Genomic DNA, 23,418 nt, shown 5'->3' with positions numbered 1-23,418 from the left:
TATTCTCAACATTTTTTAACGGTTGTGAACCTTGCGGTGAATGCACACATAAAGGCGTTAAGGGTGGCATTGTCACGAGGCATCCACATGGTGTCCTAGATAATTTGGAAAGTTTTTCAACTTCGAATTGCGGTCATTAAAAATTGTCTATTTTGCATAAGAGTAGGTGCTTGTTTTCATCATGTCTGTTGCTATATTGAGACGTGCTTACTATTTCTGCTTGAAGCTTATGACTGGGAGCAACTTTCTTACTCTTTTTTTTCTCTCTCTTTTGTTTTCTCTTTCTGCAGCGAAAAATTTTAGATGGAAGCCTCGGGTTTGCTGCTGGGGTAAGTTTTGCTTCAACATTTTGTTGCCTGGTCAGCAACAAAGTTACTTTATTGTTGTTGTTGATGTTCTTGTTTTCAGCTTACTATTTAAAGGGATCGCCTGATAACATCGTGAATACTTTCGAGGTTTCTGCTGAATTGGGCTCTTTGATGACCAAAACAGCCCCAATGAATTTTCTTAAACGAGAACTAAAAGGAAAAAATAACTTAGAACAGTATTAGTGGAGTAGCTTTCTACAATATTTTTTAGAAAAATACACTCGTGCCATGGCAAGCCATAAAGGATGTAAAAACAGCAGACACGTGGTGATCCGACCACCAACTTGCCATAATGTTTTAGTCACATTTACTTTTTCATTAGTAAAAGTTGATACATTGTATCCTTAGAGCACTGAATACAGTTTTGCAAGTTGTGAAAACTGCAGTGCGCTGCAGTGGCCAAAATGCCAAGAAAACAGAAAGGAGTTCCTTTTTTTGTGTGTGTGTGACCGTACCTTTACGTCTGAACTAGTGTCCGGAGTTTTCCTGTAAATCGACGTACAATAGTTACACATACAATGCCCAGAAAAAGGAACAGACAAATCATGGGCACATTGTGAGAACATGTCAGGAGAAACCCCCACCCTTTACATGTCAGGAGCCCGCCCTTTATCTCGGAAACATGATCTTTTCTGGTGGTGCTCGCTTAGAGATGAAATTTTTTCACTCTGTTAAAGGGGTACTGATACAAAATTTTGCGGCTGAGATAGCCTGCTGGATCGATTCCTGTGAACATGCATATATCATCTGCAAAATATCAACAGCAAATATAGCTTGGAAGATATTTTGTATGAATTCTGAAGTTCGCGTGTGCGATCCAGTGCTATGCACCGCACCTCGCGACATTGACACCCTTGAAAGTGACTTGAAGGCGACCCCCCTACTTCCCCGACGTTAACATGGTGTAGCTGATGTAGTCGCCCAACGGCTTGTAGTTTTTGGAGCTTTCTCAAACCAAAACTGAGACTGGTCGGTAATGAGGAGCCTGTAATTAATTATCTGTCGTGTGCTGCAGCAAACGATGCGCCGTGTTATTACCAACAGGCCCCAAGCAACACATTGCAGCAAAAAAACACAAGGCCAACATTTTTGTGTCAGTACCCATTTAATGTAAATGCTAGATTAATTCTAAAATAGATCGTTATTCCCGATGAAAGTAAAATATCGAAATGAGTATTGATGACTTTGTCTCCAATAAACTTTGCCAAGACTTCAAGGTCTCTTGAGGAAATCAGTAACAGAAAGATGCGCATTGAGCGGGATGTGGGAGGAAAATGCTCCCTTTTCTTTGCTGCACGCCAACATTTTATCCGGCCCCTGCTAAGATGGCAGCCGCGGCCGCCCTCTTAGGATGGGTACGGCTTCAGTCTTCAGGTATAATTCCCACTCTAGCAATTCTTTTTAGACCACCTTGGTATTGCCCTGGTCAGCGTGCCTGTTCGTGCTTCAACTATGTATAGATGGCTTGCACAGACGTCACGGAAACCCGGTATGTTGGAGCACCAGCATGTGGACGCGCGACGTTTGTGATGCCGCAATAATGTTTAATCAAAACCATCACATGCAGGTTCTTTCATTATGCACGCACAGAGACGCTCCTGCTACATCGTTTTCACATTGACGCAATTTGTTTGTCATCAAAACCACCATGGTGGAGTACTAGTACATTCAGAAGCTGCCTCCATGACGTCACGTGCAAGCCATCTATTCTTATGAGTCAGTTAATTCTTGATAATAAGGTCATGGAACACTTTCGTTCCTCAGTGAGCATAGAACTGGCTTGAGACAACAATTAATGTTGATGAAACGACTTGGAAAAAAATATAATTAGCTCTGTTCACTCATTTGCTTTGTGCGTTTCACATGCACAGGTCATGCTGGCGGCTTCGTTCTGGTCCCTGCTTGCACCGGCCATCGAGATCGCCGAGTCGACGGGCGGCTACGGCCACATGGCGTTCGTTCCCGTTGGCTTCGGCTTCTTCCTGGGCGCTCTGTTCGTCTATGCCATGGATAAGCTCATCCCATCCTACGTGAGTTCCTCTGGCACTCCGCTGACTGGCCGGCCAGGCGCCAGGGAATGCAGATGCTGCGATTTGGGACATTTCGTTGCCGTCAACACACTTCCACATGCTGAGATTATCTCCAAGTGTGGCAGCTGTAGCGTTTCTTTGGAGTGGAAGATATGCTTAAGCTGTGGTCATGTGTGCTTGGGCCAGATGGATTAGTGCATGAACTGCAGGCTGCGTTGGCACTTCAGGTGCATAAAGGACGGCAAAGGATGCAACCTTGTGTTTCATTGCAAAGATTGTGGAGGCATATCCTTCATTTCATACATCAGGTGCAATGTGCAAGGTATGCAAGGAGTTCGATCTGCGAAATGTCTAAATCATGTCTCGCGCTTGGATTTCCTTGTTGTAAACGCTCATGCAAGCCAAGCACAGGCCTGTGTCTGAGGGGTCGTGACGGGCCTTAAATGAAATGCCCAAATATGAACGTGGCCTCCACGATTAGCTCCGGCTGCATGCTGCCAGAGCTTATCGCAGAGGCCGTGATACGAAAACAGAGGTACTAAGTGATCAAGAACAACCAATTCACAACCATATAAATAACGGGGTTTGTTTATTTCCACGGTGCAAAGCATCTTCACTCACTACTCAAAAAAATAAAAAAATCACATTACATGTGGTAAAACCATTGAACTATTTCTTGGTGTGAACACGTGTACTGCAAGAAGTCTTGCTAGCTTTCAAAGCGTTGTACCTGATGTATGAAATGTACTATACTGTCGCTGACCATTTATTTGGACGTTGAACATTCAGAAATGCTCTGTTCGAATGTTCTGGACATGCTTTGTCTGATTACTTGAACACCTTCACGGCACCGCCACTCATCCCATTGAAGAAATGTAAACTCACAACCAAAAATTCAGACACCCAACGGTGCGCCGTTAAATTTTTCGGACTCCGGCTGGCTGATCGAGTGCAACATCGAACGCCGTGACCACGTGGTCGTGACAAGATCAGCGATGTTTACACTGGTACTTTTACTAGGTTGGCAGCACTGAAAGGTTGCACTGGCTATGGCTGGAGGTTGTTCCCATGTCCAAAGCCACACAGAAATTACAATTGCCGATCTTGAAGGCTATGTTTGTTGACTACACGTAATAGTCTCCTTTCGGCTTTAGCTGGTTTAGTATTCATTTAACGGCTACCAAGGCCAAACTGCAGGCCAAGCCAAGCCGCACTCGGAGTCGGCTCGGTGTGGCGTTTGAGAATGATCGCGCGTATGACACGGACAAAGAGAGAACTACACCACGAGTGCTGCAGCATGAACTAGGATGATGTCGTTAACCTTTGGCATTTCAGCATTTGTGTTGTCAGTTGTTTCTGCGGCCAGGCCTGATATGCGTCTCGCACTTTGTGTCTTGCTCTCTTGTTTGTTACGTGGTGTGTGAGGCCTGATCTGCGTCATCGGCCATTTTCTATCTTGTGCCCAGAAAAACTCGAAGTAATTTGTCGCTCCAGTTATACCGATCATTCAGCTAGAGCGAAAAATCAACATCAGTGGTTACGTGCTTGCATCATGAGCATGAATTCTCCACCTTCCAAGCAGCGAAAATGACGTCAGTATCTGTTACGACAGACTGGAGTTGTCAACCTGAAAACGAGAGCTGGCTCCTGGCCATGGACGACATTGTTTATCGCAACGGCCTTCTGAACTCGGTGCGCGCGTTTGCTTAAAATGTTAAAAGATTATTGGAGGTGGTTTAGGGGCCCTTTAAGAGTAACAGTTTGGATCCCAAGAGAAGGTATGTGTGCCAATGGGAGGCAGGAAGTTAGGTGGGTAGGTGTAATTAAGAATGTTTCACTTTTTTAGCGCACAAACGAACAGGGGCGAAAAGCGACGCGGACACAGTGTTGTGTCCGCGTCGCTTTTCGTCCCTGTTTGTTTGTGCGCTCTAAAAAAGTGAAACATGAATTGCCAACATGCCCAAGCATACGCTCTTGCAATTAAGAAGTTTGCGGGGATAATGTGGTTGCTGCAAGCACACGACTACGCTGATTGGCGAGACGTGGGAGAGGCCTTTACCCTGTAGTGGGTGTAGTTGGCCTGATGATGATGATATCGATAATTATGAAGGAGTGATGATGTTGAGCGTCCTGACCTTCTGCAGGATGGCCACAAGGCAGATCTGGCCCTGGCCATGCAGCTGGAGAAGAAGTCGACGCTCAAGCGTCACATTCAGACTGGCGAGGAGTCGGCAATCGGCTATCGGAACGGGTACTCCGGTGAGTTGGAAAGAATTGTTATCTTTCGACCAGCTGGGGCTAGACGGTGCCCCTTGATGCACACATTTCGTTTAATTTCACTTCATTTATCGTACCCCCAATCACACAAAGGTTTATAGAGGGGAGTGGGGTACTTGAAATAAGAAATAAAATCAAACAAAATAATGTCAAATTAATAACAGCTACAACATATGAAGACACAGTGTTAGATTGATACAACTTAATTCAGATGCAGCTACGATGAGAAATACAGAGCGAGCATAATTAAAAAAAACACTATAAAATATACACTTTACGCGTCGTAAAGTTTATTTTCATTCCCGGGATAAAGTGAAATCAGATCAAATCACATCCATATCTTCAATGATATTTGGGCTTCCCTTGGTTGAAAAGTGGTTGCGGACCACTTTAGAGTGTCTGAGGGCCGACATACATGGCCGTTCTTTCGCAGACCAGGTTTGCACGAACTAACAAACTTGCGACATTCGAAGAAAAAGAACAGAAAAAGAAACTAGTAGTATAAATACAACAAATTCACTCAATGCATGCATATATTCTAGTATGTTAAATGCCCTAGAATCTTAAAGGCTCGTTCACATCAATGACTAGCAACGGTTGCGCGACTAAGTTAGTTTCAAAGCAACTAGTTGCAAATGGTCACAAATGGCCGTTTTGGTCACAAAGCGACTGCTTTGGCTCAGTCACTCACTGCTTGATTTTTCATTCACAAAGCTCTGAGCCAATGACGTGCGCAGGAACAGGACGTCAGCTTGTTTTTCAGGGCAATGGCAATGCGAGCTATGTACAAGCAGACATGAATTCTGTGTGGCAACATATATAGGTCACGCGCAGGTGTGAACATCGCACACTTTGAGTTGCTTTTTGACTGCCAGTCGCAAATGGTCGCGTGACCGGTGCTAGTCGCAGATGTGAATGAGCCTTAAGAATACAGTTCTTTACAGGAAATCCCGGACTGTTATCAAGCCGTGGGACCTCACACTCTAAACTTACAGCAGTTGTTTCTCGCAATGTTCTGAAAAAGAAATGTTTGAAGCCTTTTAAGTGCGGAGTCGTAGCCGATGTCCCTTTCAAAGCCACGACATGCCTGTGTCAATCCGGCGAATGTGATCCACTACTGGAATGCTTGGTTGATGGGTAGGTTTTTAGTTGCAACATTCTTGAACAAAGCAAAGTTCATTTCTTTTTTCTATAATTTTATTTTTGCCTATTTTTCTCGTTAGTCATCATCGCAGTCACACTTACCGGCCAATAATTCCAACTCAACGGGGACTGCCTGAAAGTCGGAGTTATCGAAAGTCCGAAATGTTAAATTCGTTATAAAACAAGTGACTCTGTTCCATGAGTGGCCTAATAAAAAACAATGAATTGGACCGTATTTTCGGATTACCACTTTCAGGGATAGTCTTTAATCTTCCCGCATCTAGAACCGGATGCGCCAGCGTCTCTCGAGTGACAGCGTTCTCGGCACACCACCAAGCACGCCGTCTCGTCACAGTGTCAGGAAACTGTTGTTTGTCGACGCCCCGTTTGCTGGACACTTAAAACTATGCAAAAGTAAAATTATATTTGAGAAAAAAATCGTCCAAGGGTGTGACCTGAGTTTGCATATAAATTCCTATACATAACATTATGCTTACCTTCGGCCTGGTCGATTCGTATCTGAACCTTTATCGTGCTATTGCTACAAATAGACAAAAGTAAAGCCAGTGCATTCAGAATACAAACTATAGTTGTTGTTGGTGCTTTTTTCTGAACGTGTCAAATGCATTTTTTAAATCTTCGCTTCAAGGGGGAAGTGGGCTTCTTGAAATCATCAGGATCTCCTGTACTAAATTTAATCAAACTGTGCAGTCTTGTTCAGTTTTCTTTGCTGATTCCAAGTATGCAATTATTTTTTAGCATGTCAATTAGTTCCAAAGTTAATTAAAAATTGATTAGCACTGTTTATGGGAACTATGGAGCAAAAGCTACTCGTCAAAATCTTGCTTTCGGCACAAAACTTGATGCTAGTAAACCTAAGCTTCACAATGAAAACTCCTGTCGACTGCTGCAATTATGTGACGTTAGCTAACCCTGTTATAACAACAATCCCTTGTATGCTTAAGCACTAGAAACGTCATACCATCAAATCCCGGCTGCGGTGTCCACACTTTGCTGGAGGTAAAATGCTTCAGGACCGTGCGCTTAGATTTAGTTGCACGCTAAAGAGCCCCAGGTGATCAAAATTTCCAGAGCCCTTCACTACCGCGTCTCTTGTAATCACATTGCACTGATGTAAAGCTGCAACAATCATTATTATTAGCTAAGTACTAGATGGGCACCTTCTCATCCTTTCCACGTAGATCCCAACGTGCAGTTGCGCAAGAAGCCGTTGACGACCACACAAGTGAGCATGCCAACCGTCAACGACGCCGAGACGGCCGAGAACCTAAAGCGGTGGAAACGCATCTTCTTGCTGGTCGTTGCCGTCACCGTGCACAACATTCCTGGTAAGCGTTCATCACTGCCGCCAGCTAACCCACGACCTCCTCTATAAACTTACGACCTGCTCATGCCGCCGCTCCCCGTGTCGCCAGATTTGCTTTTGCTTGTTTGCTTTTTTTTAGTTCTCCAAAGTGCCGCAGCACGCCTTGGCGCCACAACTTACCCCCATCGCTGCAGCCGCCAAGCCGCTGTTCTGCTTGGTGCGTGCGCGCGTTCGCTTGACGTTGTGGCACTCGAAGGCTATCGCTTGTCACATCTATCTTTAATAGAAAAAAAAAGTAGAGCTGGGCAAGCAACGTAGTGCACAGGACCTATAACCAACGTGTAGCGAGAGCGACGGAGTGGATATCGAGGGATGGCTAGCGCAGCCGAGGTAAACAGCCGAGTTAGGTGGCTTGATGAAATTGAAATTGATAATTGAGGGATAAAACTGAATTGGCGCGTGCAAGACGGGGCAAGAGATCATTGCGAGAGGTCTTTACGCTGCAGTGGACACAGAATAGTCGGGTCATGATAATGACATCGGATATTTCACCCCTGCATTGAGATATTTGAAAGTTGTTGGATATCTGGGAGATTTTGTCTGGTCCCAAAAGCAGTGTTTACTGGATCCTCGGGCAGTACTTTGCTTTGAGCAGGGCTGAATTTTAGTTCTGCCAGTAGTTATTGCAGATGGAATGCTGATGGACTTTAGGAAAAGCGTGGGGTGCTAGGTAGGATGTGCATATATATGTATATTCCTTTATGTCCTTGGATGTACTGCTCACTTTTTTTACTAGAGGTATTGCTGATTGCACTGTTAATGTTTTTGTGCACTAAGAAATTGCATTTTGCAGATATCAGCATTTTAGTTGCAGATTAGATTTTCCTCTATTGCTATCTGATGCTTCAAAAGCAATGTTTGGACTAGATTATTATTTACTACTGGTGCTGCAGTGTACCATTGATTCTGGGAATAAGACATTCGTTTGAACCATAAGCTTACTTATTTGTTTCTTGCCATTGTAAAGTGTGAATACAGCCACTTACAAATGTTTTTGAGCGTTAAACTTGTAGGAAAATTCCAATTTTTAGCACTGAGCAAGCAATTTATGCACATAAATTATAGCGGTCGGGACTTGTCTGCTAAGCATTTTATTGTAAGGGTGAAGGCATCAATTGAAATGAAATTTCGTTCTTCAATCTCATGCCACAGGGGCTTTTGATGTGGGTCGGTACATCATGCATCACACGCATGATGTGCATTGGCGTGCGCAGGGCTCCCTGAGGGAGGGGGGGGGGGAGGTGGCGAAGGCTCATCGCGGTGCCCCCACTCCCTGTTAAATCAATGTATTGGGCAGATTTTGCGTCCCTTCTTCTTAGGTGACTAGGGGGGGGGGGCTCCCTGCCCTCCCTCTGCGCACGCCTATGATGATGTGAAGGAAACAATTGGCAGCTGAAGCCTCAGGCAGCATCAGGAATAGTACATTATTAGTGGGAAATACCATGTGGGTTAATGCTAAAAGTTCGTGGAATATAACTAGAGACAGTGCAAAGTGATTTAGCCAGTTAAAAAGCATGCTTTAGATTATAAATGAAACTCGCGTTTCTATACATCGTTATTCCTATGATGGAAATAGAGCACGCAAGAGCTGTTGTCTCGTAACGCTTGGTATGTGAGTGCTCCAGCAGTAAAAGCGTGGTCGCATCGCCGGTGTGAGACGCGGCAATGCCAGCGACGCTCGAACAGAGGCCATAACTGCAATAAACTGTGTTTGATAATATTTGTATGTGCGAGAAATTACTGTAACAACGTTATGATAATCCGCCGGTTTTGTCGCACGCTTCCATCGTTAGACGTTCGCTAGACCAAGCACGCTGACGATAGCACAACTGCGCCCTTCTGTCATCATCCGTGCACAGTATGACAACGGTATACTTGAAGGGCGACGGGCAGGTCATGAAAACTTTCACGGGTCATCGCATGCGTCGTTCGTACCGTATGTCGTCTTCATTTGCGTCGTAGAAACTTCGGTTTCAACTTGTTACAAGATCGCACCGTCTCGCCCACGAACGAATTATTTTTGCGGCTGCTAGACAGCGGCTAGGTAAGGCGCCGCTGCACAAAAAAAAAGTGAGGAAATAAGGCTTACGTACTCTGGGTTATGTGTCGTATATTGCTTTCGTTTGCCTGCACTTAGATGGGTACGCAAAAGCGCTCGCACAGAGATTGAGATCCGGTAACGAACTTCCCGGAGCCAATCACCACGGTGCGTCTCACAGGCAGAATGTTGCTTCGAGACGTTAAATCAGTGTATTGCTCGATCCACGCGTATACATATATAGACTAGAAAAACAATGAGAGGACCGCGCACACACGAGTGCACCACAACGGTCGTGCGTCGTCTGCTATGGGGGGAAGTTGTGGCGGCACCTGGCGGTACCTCCGGTCCCTACACGCCAATTTTTAGCTCCACACGCCTCCGTAGGGATGGCGCCGGTGAGCAGGTCGTAAGTTTATAGAGGAGGTCGTGAGCTAACCACGCTTATTGGCAACTGTGTGTGTGGGTGTAGTAATCCATTTTACAGATGGTGAATCGTAGCGAAATAAACAAGCTATAACTTTGTCGTTATTGCTCAGAGCATTGGCAGCAAGTCCAGCGATCGTGCATTGTCTACTCATTGCGTATATTCAATGCATCTCAACAGCACGTAAACAGTGTCATCTACTGCCGTTTAACTGAATTTTAATGGTAGTACTGTGTTTAAATGGGTGAGTTCCATACCACCAGTGCAGCTCCTACAGTTGAGACCATTATCTTGAATTTAAAACGAGAGAAAAATCTGCAGATAAAGGAAGTTTCAGGATAGGTGAAATGATCACAAATGAGGTGCACCATCCTCTTTAAGACAACATGGAGCCTTTCTAAAATGGCATAAGTAATAAATTAACACAGCAAAGCCACGTTAATTTGGCCCTCGTAAATTCAGAAATTCAGTTAATTCCAGACAGGTTTATTCGAAACATTTCCGTCCAAATCTTGACATCAGTAATACTAGATATTTGTTTATTGTTTTGTTGATACTCCCAATAAGTCAACATTCGGTTAATTCGAAAGTTTTTTTCCGGTTCCGTTAAATATGATTTAACGAGGTTTTACTGCGTTTGCGATAGCTTCAGGTGTCTCGGCACCGGACATGTTGCCGTTTTCAGGCAACAGTGTTGCTGGCACCGTGTCATCACAACATACTTGGTGCTGGGTAGGCTGATCCCGACTCAACTTGAGGCCTGTCGTTTGAAAATTGTGTAACTGGTTCCATATTTGATGAAAGATGATGCTACTAATTTCTGTAGTATATACAGAATTCCTTAAATTCTACTTTGAAAAGCAATAACTGAACAGTGGAAGAGTGCAGTCGTGATTTTAGCGGACACCTGCGAGGGACGTGACGTTTATGCCTCACCACGACATCACATTATCATGAAGTGAGCTTGCTTATCAAGCTGCGCTCTCTCTCTTTACGCCATGAGTACAAAGCGAGCGCACTACTTATTTATTTATTTATTTGCATACACTCAGTTGCCGAGGCATTGTGCAGCAGCGTGGGTTACGACACGTGAATGAAAATGGAACATAAGGTATGAGGCAAAAATAGCGGCAGTAAATTTGGAATAATATTGTTTAGCAGGATGACACAAAACCCAAACAGAAAATAGCAGTAATGAACAGTAATAAATGTAACATGTTATACAATATTAGTGCCAATGTTATCGAGCTGTGATCTCTCTTTTCACACTGCAACCTTGAAGTGAGCATCCTCATCAATCCATGATCTTGCTGAAATGCTGTCGGCTGAGGGCCCACATGCTCTCCTCGGTTGACCAGAAGACACGAGCCTATTGCACGTGCTCAAGAATGGTGATCGTCGTTGTCATGGCTGGCGTATAAACTGACTTTGTCCTAAATGAAAAGAAGAAAAGAAACTCGTCTCTCAGCTCGCTGCTGCTGTGAGGTCAAAATGAAGCAGCAGAGAAAGCAAACGGTAAAAAAAATGCACCCAGTTAAACGGCATGAAACCGTCAGACAGCAAAGCTGTACGCACGCGAGTGTATGTGACTGGCTTGCAAGGTCACTTGACATCATAAGCCCACGGCTAAATTTGAAATGTGCGCAATTACACCTGATTGGTCAAAGTGTGATCACATGATCTATCAGCTCAGGCAATGGCGTTTCAGTAAATACCTTAGGATCCTTTGAAGTGTGGTTGCACCTTGGAATGCCGCAAAGTGTATGTGCTCTTTGTTATCTACATAACCCTCTTACGCACCCAGGTGCCTTGCTTTGGTTTATTACAATAATTTAAATCTTTAAGGAAAGTGCCAATTGCTTTCCAAGTATTTTGTACTGAAAGTGCCATCAGGTTTATGCCTTTATTGTAATTTTCAAAAAATATTTAAGTGAAGCGTCCATAGGGAGTGTTCAGCTTTTCAATTGTGTTGCAATTGTCAATACAATGCCTTCATATGCTTCCCGTAAAATCGTGTTCTGCAAGCTTGGGTGTATAGCCCAGTGGTTATCTTGGCCTTGGGACTATCACGGCCAGGGTTCAAGTTCCGCCTCACCTCACCAAGGAAGTTTATTTCGTTTTATGTATCTCTTTGCTCATTCCCCCTCTGGTCAAGGGACCTGTGTGATGCCCACTACAGTAGAACCCTGCTGATACGTTTTTGAAGGGATCGTAAAAAATAAATGTAAGAGCCGGGAAACAGGAAAAACAAAAAAAATATATATTTACTATAAAATCCCGAGCAAGCCCCCCCCCCCCCCTTATGGTGAAAGATAATCCGACAAGATTTGGAGGAGGGGCTCTTGCTCAGTCACGGATCAAAATTCAGGATGGCAGCGGAAGAGCCGTGTGTGCTTCCAGTGAAATGCATTGATGAATAGGCATGCACTCACTGTCGTTATTAGCCCTCGTGAAGCGAATAAAAACACTGAATGAAGCAGTGAAACTGGCGGGAAGGCGGGGGGGGGGGGTGGCGCTTGCTCGGTCATTGGTACATATTTCAAATCTTCAGGAAAAGGGAGGGGAATGCTTGCTTGGGATTTTACAGTAGTTGGGCAGAATTTTCTTTCAATGCTGACGCTTCGAAGAAGCGCGCAATGTTGCGTGGTGTGCTTACTCATGCCCGAGCAGCACAAAAAGCAGCACCTGGCAAGCGATCACTTTTGACGATACCTTCAAGAGATTGTCATCGGATGCGTCGGCCGACACCGCCTGCTGCACTATGTAATGTTTGGCTCACGTGTTCGTAGGAACCTCGAATACCATTTTCTGACCACATTCAGAAAGTGTTTCAGGGCCCCTTTAAAGCTGCACAAAATTGAGGCTACAGGCACACCACGATATAGACGAATACAGATATAATGAATTATAGGTTATAACGAAGTTGACGAGGAATTGTGTTGCCATTCATGCAGTGTTATGAATATACATTTATAACAAATCTTTCTATAGAACGAAGTCATTTTCATGTAAGATGCAAGTTCAATATGATGAGGTTTAATTGTGTAATTAATGCACAAAGGAACAGAAAAGTAGGACATCTTGTCCTCGTCTTTTGTTTCTTTGTGTGTTAATTATAGTGTCGACTTAGTGCAGCCTTAGAAATGAAATTCTGTTTTCTTTCTTGTTTTGTGTGTGATACCGCATCTATGTACAATTTATGGAAACCTTATAGGAGTGACCTCTTCCTGGTGTTTTTGTGGCCAAGACTGCAAAATACACTGAGTTCAGTGCAAAAGCTTTTCAAGATTGGAGGTGAAAAAATACACACGGAGGTGACATCACGTTGGGAAATATTTTCGACTTGACTGATAATATTGAGATATCAGAGTTTAATTTAACAATGGTTTGTTGTTTCTAATGTACTGGAAAAGGAGGAGCAATGGACATTGCTTCAAAGACGAGGACGAGTTATTGGGAAAACTTAGATCAAGCTTTGCCAGAGTTTTGTTGCATCTGCTATTTGAGTACTTCAGTAAGAACATCTTTCAACTCTCGAACAAAATTTTTTTTAAAAACTCTCCAGCCATTCTAATTACTTCAAAGGTGTAGTCAAAGGTGTGACTTATAATCCAGAAAGTGCGGTACCCTGCCATTGGACTTTGCTGACTCTCGTCGTGTTTTTCCTTCTGCACAGAGGGGCTTGCGGTTGGCGTTGGCTTCGGTGCAGCCGGCAGCTCGGAGCATTCCACATTTGAAAGTGCCAGGTGAGTTGCCATGGTTTTCGGAAGCATGGCTCAGACGCTAATTATTTGGATATTAGTGCTTGGCTGTCTGCCTTAAAGACATCGTCATTGAAAATGTCTGGCTTGACTTTTAATCTACATGCACATAGCCCTGAATGCCACTCATTTGACAGCATCGCCTGTCAAAATGTAACTGACAACAGTAATTTTAGCTTGACGTCTTTTTATTCTCGCCAAACACGAAATATGTTTGTGCAGGAAACTTAAGGTATTGTACATGTGTGTTTTTCTATAATTAGCCCTGCTGTGCGTGAATGTGCTGTGTGTGGTCTGCACGGCTGAGCACGTAGGTGGCCTGCACGCCTGTTCTTGCAAGTAATCCGAGGCAAACATGAAAGCTGAGCCAGCCAAGATAGCTGGCTACTTCGTGTATACTGTCTCGCAGTGCCAAACTTGGCAGTAATGAAATCACAATAATTAGATTACTTGTTTGCTGTAATAAATGACGTAATGAATTTACTTTTTTTGCTGTAATGAATGATGTAACGAATTACTTTTTTTGGGGTGGTAATTTAGTAATGAATCATTCTTCAAGTGAGTAATTTCAAGAAAACTGCTCATTACTTTGCCAATTTCTTTGTACTAAAACATAGCATGTTCATTTCCTATACGGCATCAAAAATTGACCAAAAAAGGAAAGAAATAACAAACACAAGTTAATCTGAGTGCAAAGCCTCAAGCGTAGGAAGTTGAGCGAAGATCTCTGAGATTTCGGTGTATATGGGCTCTAAATAAAGTGTACATGAGTTTTTGACGCATCGATGATGAACTTTGCACATTGCAAAGTAACTGTATTACTTTTCAGAAGTGATATTAGTGTAATGTCATTATGTTCGGCCAGCTGTAGCTTGCAAGGGAATTTAATCACATTTTAAAAATTCCAGCGAAGTAATCAGTAGTGTAATTTAGTTACTTTTAGAAATAATATTGCCATCTCTGCCCATTTGAGATCGAATTCATCTGAAAGTTTTGAGGGCCCATTGAAGCAATGCAATGCACTTGCTCACACGTCTTCACTATTCATTGTGCCAATGTTGAGAGGGGCTGTAGCGAGGTACAGCTTTAGAAGGCAGCGGCACTTCTCACTTAAAGGTGAATATGACCCTGTGCCAGCGAGCGCGCACTCTAGATTGATGTTATAAGACGAATGGCTGGTCAAGACCTGGGTCGAGAAAAATCGATTGTCAGTCTCTTTAACTAAATGCACATGCACTAAGTGCTGTCACATTAGCATCACCAGGATGCCTAATATGTAAAGCTGTGCGAATAGCAAAATTTTCGGTGCGAAGCGAATTCGAATATTGAAGTGTAAGTGCGAATTGAATCGAATATTTTTCGAATATTTCTCAAATATTTCTAGACTATTTTTCTAATACTTCGAAGCGAAATTGCAGAAAAAAAGGTTAGAGAGGATTCCTAAGCATATTTTTATGAGATAGCAACTTGAAAGGGTTTCTTTTCACTAGGTTGATGAAGCACTGGCGGGGTGGTGTTTCATAGTTGTCTTATCAAGGATGAGGCAATGTAGAGAATGAGGCAATGTAGAATGAGGCAATCATGTATTTATGTACATGATTTGGTGCAACCAAAGTGCTGCCGACAACACTTTACACGTGACAGGCAAATATGCCATTTCCTCAGCCTCTCCTCCTGTCTCAACTTCTGTGGAAGCCCAACTGATGTGGTGGACAGGGTGTGCTCCCTTCAAGTCCGGAGTTCCAAATCTGACTCGTAGATGACGATATGTAAGAACATCTGAAATTTTGGATGCTAAAAAGCTCCGGCGTCCGTTTTTTCGGACTTCCTGCCTAAATTTCAGGCCCAAAACAGCATTAATTGAGCCCCCAACTCTGCCACATCTTTCATCTTCATGTTGGAACCAGCATTTTCTTGAGGTAATATATTTGCGACCGTAGCGGAGCTTGAAAGGCAGCTTTGCGGCAATACCGGGGTGTGATGAGGTGAAGCATATTGAAAATTTAGGGACCACTTCCTATCGGACATTGACTGTGTCTTGGCTAAGTTCGACCGTAACGGAGCTTGAAAGGCAGCTTTGCCGGAATACGAGAGTGTAACGAGGTGAAGCATATTGAAAATTTGAAGGGGCCACTGTTAATCGAATGTTGCCTGTATTTGTTTTTGGGAAGTTCGAATAGTAAAATTCCAGTGCGAATCGAATAGCAAACACTATTCGAAAAATATTCGAAATTTCGAATATTCGCACACCCCTACTAATATGTGTTCTGGCAGGTCTTCAGTACTGATTTGGCCTTGGATGCAGTGTTTCAGCCGTCAAGGACAGCTAAAGGTGTTTGTTTATTTTTTTTCCCTTTCGCACGATTTTACTGTTCTTAGGTAGTCTGAAAACTCGTACATTGTTCATATGGCGATATGGCAATGGACTTTACTTTGTGCAATTGTCCGATGCATTGCTGTCCCAATCGGGGCTTCGCCTATCAAGCAATACTTTCGCTTCTTTTGTATGTCTTGCCAACAGGAACCTGGCTCTTGGCATAGGCATTCAGAACTTCCCCGAGGGACTGGCCGTAAGCTTGCCACTCCGTGGGGCTGGCTTCTCCAAGTGGAAGTCATTCTGGTGAGCCCTTCTTTCGGTTGTTGTTTTGGTTTTGTTTTAGAGTGCAGCTGTAAAACAAAACGTAAATGTTAGTGTCATCTTGTGCTGTGGTGCTGCCATTTGTGGGTACTGTTAGGTGTCAGCCAGATGAAACAGTTTACAGGGAAAACCAATAGCTGCGTGTGTGGTACAGAAATGTGTGCAGGAATCCGAAAGATTCACATTCGAGGTGCACAGATTCCACCGAGAAATGGATAATGGCTTAAGCACACGCTCAAAATCATTAACAGAAAGGCAGATGCAGTCTATTTTTCAAATGTTCAGCAGTACTTGTGCATAGCCACGTCTGTTTACAACAAAAAGCCACAGCCACACATGTGTTAAGGAAACATGCTCAGAAATCTTGAAAGAGCAATCTTCAAGGCGTTCAGTATCCACTGTGAAGGCGTTCACTGCATAGGCGTTCAGTATCCACTGTGAAGGCGTTCACAGCAAAAGCATTCAGTATCCACTGTGAAGGCGTTCACAGCAAAGGCGTTCAGTATCCACTGTAAAGGCGTTCACAGCAAAGGCGTTCAGTATCCACTGTGAAGGCGTTCGCAGCAAAGGCGTTCAGTATCCACTGTGAAGGCGTTCACAGCAAAGGCGTTCAGTATCCACTGTGAAACAGACAACTGTATGAGGATGCCGTCAACACTCATTAACAGAAGAAGAGACGTGGTATCTCCGTCAGGCAATCCACGAAACGCGCGTAGTTGCACCTGTCCTGTTTTTGTGCTTATGCCTCAGGCACGTAAAGGATGTTGTTTTCTACACTTGTAACCTTCTGTTGAAAGTCTAGCATTTCTCCCTTTCATCCTTGACAAGTGTCTGCTCTTTGACCAATAAACATGAATTACAAGGCAAACTCACAGCCTTGCAACTACACAGTTCTTTGGCCATTCTAGGTGTGCACTTTTGCAGGCAGAGTGTGATACTTAACACATCATGCTTTACAGTGTGGCAGGCCTGTTGTCAGAAATACAATTGCACGCACAAAGTTGCACGTTTCTCAGAGCCACTAAACAAACTGTGTCAGTATTTCAACTGCATGTCATGGCGAATTCCACTGGAGAGAACAGGAGCACTCGAAACCATGCTGAAAGTGCTCTCTTCAGAGCCGGCATGTCTCATTGGTCGAACAGGAGCAGGAGCACTGTCATCCTGTGGTAGAGTGAGAGCGCTTTTATGGCTCCGAGAGCAGCCAGGAGCAGTTTGAAGTACTCTCAGCTGAAAAGCAGAGTAGGCACAGTATGACGAGAGTTACAGGACTTTTAAATGTCACATTCTCCGTATTTGTTTTAATTTTGCTTCATCCGGCAAGCGTGGCGGCAATGGTAGCAATCATGTGTAGTTTGAAACCACTGATGTTTGTACGGATAGCGACGATGACGGCTGTGAAGTGTACGCAGCTATGTTTGCTGGATACATTAGGATAATGGCAAACATGCCACTGACAGGTTTCACGCGTACCGTATTTACTCAAATCTAAACCGATGTTTTTTTTTTTGAAAAAACGGTGTGCGAAAGTGGGGGGGCCGGCTTAGATTCGAGTACAGTGGAACCCCACTGATACGTTTTTGAAGGGACCGTAGGAAATAAACGTAAGAGACGGGAAACGTAAGAGCCGAAAAACAGGAAAAACGGCAAAATATTTAGTGGTACAGAATTTTATTTCAATTCTTACGAGCAGCACGAAAATTGGCGCGCTCAGCCGCGATCTAGTCGATGGATAGAAATGCGGAGCTTAGGACGGCCTCATCCACAGAAATGTAATCAACGTATGTGATTTTTTTAACACCAACAGCTGTAGACATGAAAGAACTAAGCACATGCAATCACGACCGGCACGGCGAGTCCGACCGCGAACCGCACGCACGACCACGCGAGCTCCAACTGCTCCAACCAGCTCGAACTCCTCCCGTTCTCCGACAAATAACGATGATGATGAGTCTGCGCCAACGCGATGGCAGAAGTGAATGCCAATCTCGAAGGCCTTGCTTTCGCAAGCAATTACGTCATACACGCCATGTTTGTGCAATACAAATCTCAGAGGCTATGCTTTTGTCAATAGTAAATGCCAATCTCGAAGGCCTTGCTTTCGCGAGCAGTTACGTCATAGACGCCATCTTTGCAATTTGAATCTCAAAGGCCATGCTTTTGTTTGCATCAATTGAAAGATTCTGTTGCTTGCGCCTCTCATGCGGCTAATATTACGGTCAAACGAGGCCAAACTGCGTGAAAATGCACCATGGCCGCTCTCTTTGGTAGTCACTCGGTCGGCTCCGAGCGCACTTCGCGACGTATCATACGGGAACGGTCCGACAGTTACGACGTAACAGCGGGGTTCCCAATACATTGTATCCTATGGGAGCTATGCCGGGACCGGCGGAAAACGACGTAACAGCCGGGAAAACGCAGCAGTGAGGAACGTAACAGCGGGGTTCTACTGTACCATGATTTGACCGCAGCCACCACTTACCTAAAGGCCCGGCCGCGCTAGCGGCATGGCGGCTCACCATGTGCCAATCTCAGGCTACTGTATGCAGACGGCTCTGCATGCGCGTCCGAGGCTCACTTTCACAACATCCTACGGTAGCTGCATGGTGACGAGGTCGCTCAGGCTCAGCGGCAGAGTGGTGGTCCCCATGGCTACTCAGGCCGACCGCGTCGTCTGCTTCGTACTGTCAGTTGTTCCAAAATCTCACAGTCCCACGTTTGTGCAGTGAGGGTCTTCGAGCCAGCGAGGTTTCATGCCGGCAAAGGCGGGCAAAGGTGGATCGGGTCACGTGATTGCGGCGCCGGCAAATGCCATGCACTTTGACACCCTCTCTCCTCCTGTCGCGTGACGCGGAGGTGGCAGAGGCGCGAGCGCAGAGTTGGCCAGTATTCTGGAAGCAGTCGTGCAGTGTAGTCATGCCTGCATTCGGCCTGCATTCGAGCTAAGATTTTTTTTTCTGGCCTTGCGAATTTCGGGGGTCGGCCTGCAATCGAGGGCGGCCTAGATTCAAATAAATACGTTATTTTGCTGCTGCCCTACAGGGAAAGCCGGGGCTTAGAACATTTTGATCCTCACTCGTCACCCTCTCACCTGCTCTCCGGAAGCGTGCTGCATTCCAGTGGCAGATCAAGTGACCCTGCTCTCAGTGCTCTGCCCCCCACTCCTCACTGCACGACGCCTCCTGTTCTCTCAGTGGAATTCGCCATTACTCCTTTGCAGCTGCTACCAGCCATGGTGAATCGGTGGCTAGGGCAGACGGGGTGCTGCATTAATGTGCACCTAAAAGAGCGTGAAAGAGCAAGCCGGTCTGATAGATTGTCACACATCGGGGCACATTGCAAAGCATGTGGTTGTGAGCCCTGCTTTGAGGAGTGTACAATCATTCACCATCATAAGAATCAACTCATCAGGGAAATCATCGAAGCGTATCACATTTGTAAAGAGAAAGATTCATGCATTAGCTATCCTTCAGTGTCATTGTCGCATAGTGAACAGAGCTATCTGCGGGCATCATTTGGTGACTAGACGTTTCTCACGCACATGTTGGCGGCATCCATGTGGCATATACATGCTCTAGTTTGGCTATCACTCTAGTTTTCGGTTGTCAATGTCAGGTGTCTTTCTGTAATTAAGTGTCTGTTTTTTTTAATAAACTTCTCAATTGCGAGTCAGCGCCCGTCCCGTTGTTTCTTTCATTCTGTCCTCATGTTGCTGCGCTGTTTTTATAATGAATGTCTAAAAGCTTTGCTGGCAATCATGCAGAGCTGTCTCTGACGCTGCGACCCTGAGAAACAATAAACATTACAGCATAAGTTGGTACGTCGCCCCGAGTCATAATCATGAGAACTTTTGATAAATCAAACAAATTCCTGGGGTCCTCTACTGTTTGAATTATCGATAGCCTACTGCATTTCATTCTGACACAGGTATGGCCAACTTAGCGGGGTTGTGGAGCCTGCGGCCGGAATCCTAGGTTGCCTGGCGGTGACCATGGCCCAGCCATTGCTGCCCTATGCCCTCGCCTTTGCTGCCGGGGCGATGGTCTACGTTGTCGTCGATGACATTATACCGGAGGCACAGGCATGGTAAGGCAGCATCACTTTTGCATTGTTAATCGTTTAGGAGTATGTCTTGCCAGCGTGCGAGAAAAACATTGCGGTAATGCCAACTTACGTACGTAAAGGTATCTTCATCGTATCTTATGTATTTACTGTAAACGTATATCCGTTACGATACGTGTAGTAATCATGAGAAATTTGCCTACTTCGTCACGTCCATGGTCGTTACATCAATGTGTTGAGTGCTAAGGTGAACCTGAGCATAGCAAGCTTCAGTACAGTCAAACCCTGCAATAATGAAATCCCTCAACAACGAAATTCCCGCGACTACGAAATATTTTCTTGTTCTTGGTGAATGCCCACAGGATTCAATGTATTTCATATTTCTCAGCGACAAAATGTTGCTGAACTGCAATCCCACAATAACGAAAATTGACACAACGCTTCCCACACGTAATAAACTCATGCAAGGTCAGCGGACAGCAATATGTGCTGCAATGCCTCTGCTGTACACTTAAATTGCGCTAAAAACTAACCACATTGCGCTTGTGTGGGCGCCTGCGTCATTGTTTACAAAATCTGCACGCTGCCGGAAGTAGTTGCACACACCGGATGTCGTCGTAGCCGCCATATTGTTTGATTTATACTCTTCTTTTATGCGCTGTCGCATCGCCATCAGCTTCTTACCGGCACGTGACTACACTTTGTGTACCTACAACGATGCATCGTGTACTCTGCGCAGTTCGCGTGGTGCTGCTTTCGCGAAGTGTCGCAGTTTGAACCGCGTGGTTCCTGATAGCGTCGGTGTCGGTGACTTTATTTACGCCGATCCAGATGTGATAGTGCATGAAGAGTTGCACGACGAGGCGATCTTAAACAGCGTGCACGAAACCGACGACACTGAGGACCAGGGCACAAGGCACGCGGAGAAGCCTCCAGACCCACGAGCCGCAAGGGAATGCCAAGGGTGGAAATTGAAAGTGCTGCAAGTGCCAATGGTTGTTTGTGAATGCATTTTCTAAGTCGTGCATCACAAAACAGAGAGTGGCTACTGAAGCAAATTAACGCCTTTTCTGGCAATGATGAAGTTAGGTGGCCTTGGTCTGCCAAGATGAGTTGCCAGATATTGGAAGACGTAAGTTAGCGAGAACATTGTCGAAAACAGGGGCCCTGGGAAGCAGATATGTAGACGCATCGTATTGCACACTCTACACAGTGTACGAGTCGTGAGCCTGCAATTTGGTGTTTCGTTGTCACGTGGCAAGTAACAAACATCAGTAGCCGTAGCAGTGCGCTGGGCCTGGTCGCTCAGTTTGCAAGTGATCTTGGTTGCAGCGAGAAAAACGCGTATGGTTAGCAAGGGTATCTTGCAAGCAATCATGATCTGTCTGAAAAAAAAGAGAGGGAGAGAGAGAAAAGGATTCCACACTTCTTCCAGGATACACAGAGCTCACTCTCCTTCATCTTGAAGTCCAAAAAAAAGCTGTCCTTAATTCACGGAACAAAAGAAGGCAAATTCTCAGGACGGACTTTCTTACTGCAAACAGCTGTTTTTGGCGAGTCCACTGCTCCTGCAACAAATTTTGGGATTTACCTAGCTGACCAATTTTTCACAGCTGGTTGCACTTACCTGAGGCTCGACTACCGCCATCACAAGGTCATGTGCATGTTCTTTCGTCCTCCTGTCAATAACTCGTCTGGCATGACTTCTGTTGAAACATTGCATAATGGTGACCAAAATTTGCAATGCCGTACTGTTAGGTGGTTTTGTTCAATTCCTCGGACATAACGTGGGCTCATTATGTCGCAGGGGAAAAAAAATGTGGCAGCCGTGAACGAAGTTCGCATCATTCATATTCTCACCTCACATTTATGCAATATTAAACAGACAGAAATTCTATAGCTTTCGCGACGTCCTGCAGGTTTGAGTGTTCCATTTGTTAGACTAGGTGAACTGAAATGGTTCTGTTCTTTAAACGTGGCATTCGACATTGTGCCACGAGGTTTTTATGGAAAACAGTGGTGGCGAAATGAGCATGACAGCTTTCATTGCACCAATCACTCTATGTTGAATTCCTGTATCGGAGTCGGATAGCCTGGCAGACTCTGAAAGCGAGTGCTGACATAGAGCAGCATCTCTAAATCCGCGACTGGAACACAACTCGTGCTGCTGAAACGCAGTGGAAGAGAAAGTTCTGCCTTTTGGGTGCCGAGTTGCCCAGGATATGATTCCGCCATCGAATTTTAGCTCCTACACAGAATTTTCAGCGTCGCTGTCGCTAGCAAATGAATCGCTGCTGCGGGACCTGGAGCTAGGCGTCGCTATCGAGCAGCAAAAGCAATGCCGCACGACTTGTCGAACCATCCATGTCGACCACCAGTACTGTCAAAGCTTCGACTACCGACTACTTCGACTACCGGCGGTGTTGGTGGCGCCCCCAAGCTGGCAAGCATGTTAAAGGAAGTGCGTCACGCAATGTTCCAGTCCACTCCGCCGATTTTCGCGGAGCAGCGTTTCCTGCTCCGCGAAGGGATTCCCACTCTGACTCCCTCTGACTTTCTCATTGGAACGCTTGACTCCCACCCTCGCTCTGTGATTGAAACAAACTTGCTCTAAAATGAGCAGAAAAACTTGCTCCGACTCCCCCATTAGAATTTATCATTAGTGTGTCTGACCTGTATATCTTTTGGTTACCTGCATGTCATACAGCTGCTGACAAGAGGGCTTCCTCAGTGCTACGTCAAAACATAATCTCTGGGTCTCGGGTTCAACATTTTGTCTTTTTTTTTTTGGTGAAAAAAAAATTTTTTTCGGCCTACCTTTCTATATTTGGTCACTTTGTAGCCTTGCTACGTAAGTAAATCTGTTTCAGCGGCTACACTTTGCCTAATGGGCTGCTTTATAATAAAACGAACTTTCAGTATACCAACTTTCAATACACGAACGAAGAAAACGAACTTTCAGTGTGCATAAAGTTTCGGGCCATTTGAAAAGATTTCACAGAGAGAAAATGTCTGCATAGTGTCCTCTGCTCCAGAGAAATTAGGTCGGCTGTGCAAGCTTACTAATCACAAGAAGGATATGCAACCCGTACATGCGAAGAGGCTTGTGATCAGGCAGGCTGAACGTTCCCATGCTGTCATATATATGTTCCCTCTGTCTATGTGGCACGGTCTTCATAGGACAGTCTGGTAGGTGTCTCAATGATCGCCTGCATGAGCATTGTTACAATGTAAAAAACAATGTTTCTTCTGGCAGTCTCCTGGCTATGTAATGTATGACATGTGGA

The 23,418-nt window shown here is 44.9% G+C and overlaps 1 protein-coding gene across 1 annotated transcript in view; it reads left to right on the top strand.

Annotated features, from left to right (window-relative positions):
- LOC119399790 (zinc transporter ZIP11) overlaps window positions 1–23,418 on the top strand; it is a 33,330-nt gene that overhangs the window by 7,169 nt on the left and 2,743 nt on the right. Inside the window, exons 2-8 of the mRNA XM_037666632.2 lie at window positions 291–329; window positions 2,240–2,398; window positions 4,543–4,657; window positions 7,021–7,167; window positions 13,347–13,416; window positions 15,953–16,051; window positions 19,997–20,155. Of these exons, the coding sequence (XP_037522560.1) occupies window positions 291–329; window positions 2,240–2,398; window positions 4,543–4,657; window positions 7,021–7,167; window positions 13,347–13,416; window positions 15,953–16,051; window positions 19,997–20,155 (788 nt within the window). The remainder of the gene's footprint in view (window positions 1–290; window positions 330–2,239; window positions 2,399–4,542; window positions 4,658–7,020; window positions 7,168–13,346; window positions 13,417–15,952; window positions 16,052–19,996; window positions 20,156–23,418) is intronic.

Source organism: Rhipicephalus sanguineus, chromosome 7 (assembly GCF_013339695.2).
Source record: "Rhipicephalus sanguineus isolate Rsan-2018 chromosome 7, BIME_Rsan_1.4, whole genome shotgun sequence".
In the NCBI taxonomy this organism is placed as follows: Eukaryota; Metazoa; Arthropoda; class Arachnida; order Ixodida; family Ixodidae; genus Rhipicephalus; species Rhipicephalus sanguineus.
Note: the sequence above shows the minus strand (reverse complement) of the source record. Positions and strands in the feature narration are given on the sequence as shown.